Below are 2,302 nucleotides of genomic sequence, written 5' to 3'. Positions count from 1 at the left end.
CTGTGAGGCAGAGTGTCACTCTGTGCAAGGAGCCCGGCCTAGTGCTGCCACAGAATGGACCTGAGAAACCGTGGTTCTCATTATCCTGTCTTCTTCATCAGGTTCCCAGTTAAGGAGAGACCTAGACACCCTGAGAACCACGTTAGACAACACCACCTCCAAGATAAACACTAAATTCCAGGCCCTCGACTCCAGGGGTGAGCAGGGCTCTCACAGGGTTCTGGGCTGGAGTGAGCTGGGTAGGGTGGACAGTCCTGAGCTCCAGTTCCTTGTTCTGCAGCTGACAGCTTGCAAGTAGGGATTAGTTCTCTGAAAGTGGAGGTGGAGGATCACAGGCAGGAGCTGGAGACAGGTGAGGGGTCCTGGTCTCCAGAGTGTGCAGAAGGGTATGGGTGAATGTGGTTCCTGGTGCTGAACTGTCCTCTTCCAGGCCAAGGCTTGAGCCAGAAGGTGGATTCTCTGGTGAGCACAGTGGAGAAGAAGGCGGAGGCTATCAAAACAGGGGAGGCTGAGGTTCCACTGGGCCCTGGCCGGAGGTGTGACCATGTGCAGTGTGTGGAGATATTTCCAGAACGGTCACGGAGAGTGAATGTGAGCATGCGCAGTGTGTGGAGATGTTCTGAGACTGAGCCTAGTTCAGGACACCTGCGTACCAGGGTATGCCACAGCTTGAGCACTGTTGTCACTGTCATCTGTGTGTCCCAGATCTCTCTGACATAACCGATCGTGTGCAACAGCTGGGGAAGGACTTGAAGGCCTTGAAATGCCATCTGGCCAACCTCAAGAACAACAGTGAGAAGGGGATGGGCGTGGTTTGCTCTAGTTTCTTGGGGGCGAGGACACAATAGGCATTGCCTCTGCTCTCCATCTTTGCTTTGCTTTTCTTAGGCTCAGAAGAGGCCTGCTGCCCTCCTCACTGGACTGAGCATGAAGGCAGCTGCTACTGGTTCTCTCAGTCTCAGAAGTCATGGCCTGAAGCTGACAAGTACTGCAGGCTGGAGAATTCTCACCTGGTGGTTGTCAACTCCCTGGAGGAGCAGGTGATGCCTGGCTAGCCTCTTCTTGGGAGGCTCCCTGGTCTAAGAGAGAGGTTACCATGCCTTTTTATTTCTTTAGAAGTTTCTGCAGAATCGTTTAGCCAGTGAGATCAGTTGGATCGGCCTAACAGACCAAAATGGGCCCTGGCGATGGGTGGATGGGACCGACTTTGAGAAAGGCTTTAAGTGAGTGTGTGTCACATTTGCCCTGCTCTAGTGCCTTTGCCTGGGACTTGCTCTACTTCCAAGGCTCTGGCCCTGGGGTGGGTGGTAGAATCTTGGGGGTATGTCTTAGAGTCTGGTTTCTGGAGGCCCACATCTGTGTTTGTTCATAGGAACTGGGCCCCAGAGCAGCCGGATAACTGGTATGGACACGGACTGGGAGGGGGTGAAGACTGTGTCCACTTCACCTCAGATGGCTGCTGGAACGATAATGTCTGTCAGAGGCCTTATCTCTGGATCTGCGAGATAACGCTGGCCAAGGATAACTAGGGCTCTCTCCAAGGAATTTATTTCTTCAGTGGTTTCAGATGATCAGGCCTGGAGTTTGGAATGCTCCTACCTGGTCTCAACATTATTCGGGATTTTCTTTTTTGTCAAGAATTTTAAGACAAAGAGAAGGGATTGTGTTTGATCTGGGTAGTGTGGTGTTTGGGAGAATGAGGTTGTTGAAATCTATGATATTTTGTACAGTGTGAAGCTTATTGTAGGCAACTTTTGAATGTAACAAAAATTAAATACTTGTTGTTGATTTTGCGTTGTTTCATTTTTATCAAAATTGGGTAATAAGATGAAAACCTATACAGACCACTATCTAACATGTATCCTCTTTGACTGAGTAAAAGCAAATTCAAAATATGAGAGGGTACCCAGGCATCCCCAAAAGATTTATAGAAGACAAATTAATCAAAGCTCTTGTTAAGTTCCAGAGAAAACTGTGGGGTCTATTATCACATTGTTAAGAAAATTATGGGGCTAGGATGATGGTGTCTCATGCCTGTAATTTCACCCCTTGGAAGGCAGATGCAGGAGGGCCATCTGTGGGCAACACAGTAAGTTCCAGGTCAGCTAGGGCTTTACAGTGAGAAACCATCTCAAAACTAAAAGAAGAGGAGCCTTTGTAAATCATCTTGGGAAAAGGAAAAGCAGAGAGTTGTCAGTTCCATGTTTAAATCACTGGAAGAAGATGCTGGAGGATGTACATTTTAATAACTGTCGTACCATAATTTTTTATAATTAAGTTTTGGCAGTTGCATATGTGAATA

At 48.1% G+C, this 2,302-nt stretch overlaps 1 protein-coding gene across 1 annotated transcript; it reads left to right on the top strand.

Annotated features, from left to right (window-relative positions):
* The first annotated feature begins 606 nt into the window (after window positions 1–606).
* On the top strand, window positions 607–1,788 carry LOC114635313 (C-type lectin domain family 10 member A-like). The gene is made up of 4 exons (XM_028783962.1): window positions 607–792; window positions 889–1,040; window positions 1,117–1,223; window positions 1,373–1,788. Exons 1-4 carry the CDS (start codon window positions 660–662, stop codon window positions 1,527–1,529), a joined length of 549 nt encoding a protein of 182 aa, XP_028639795.1. The 5' UTR covers window positions 607–659; the 3' UTR covers window positions 1,530–1,788.
* Window positions 1,789–2,302: the final 514 nt, after the last annotated feature.

The sequence above is a fragment of the Grammomys surdaster genome, unplaced genomic scaffold (genome assembly GCF_004785775.1).
Source record: "Grammomys surdaster isolate TR1022 unplaced genomic scaffold, NIH_TR_1.0 90618, whole genome shotgun sequence".
Lineage (NCBI taxonomy): Eukaryota > Metazoa > Chordata > Mammalia > Rodentia > Muridae > Grammomys > Grammomys surdaster.
This window is presented reverse-complemented; position numbering and strand designations above follow the sequence as displayed.

Coding starts and splice junctions, on each gene's coding strand:
- LOC114635313 (XM_028783962.1), top strand. CDS start 660: ATGCCACAGCTTGAGCACTGTTGTCACTGTCATCTGTGTGTCCCAGAT. Junction 793..888: donor GGCCAACCTCAAGAACAACA/GTGAGAAGGGGA, acceptor TGCTTTTCTTAG/GCTCAGAAGAGGCCTGCTGC. Junction 1,041..1,116: donor TCAACTCCCTGGAGGAGCAG/GTGATGCCTGGC, acceptor TTATTTCTTTAG/AAGTTTCTGCAGAATCGTTT.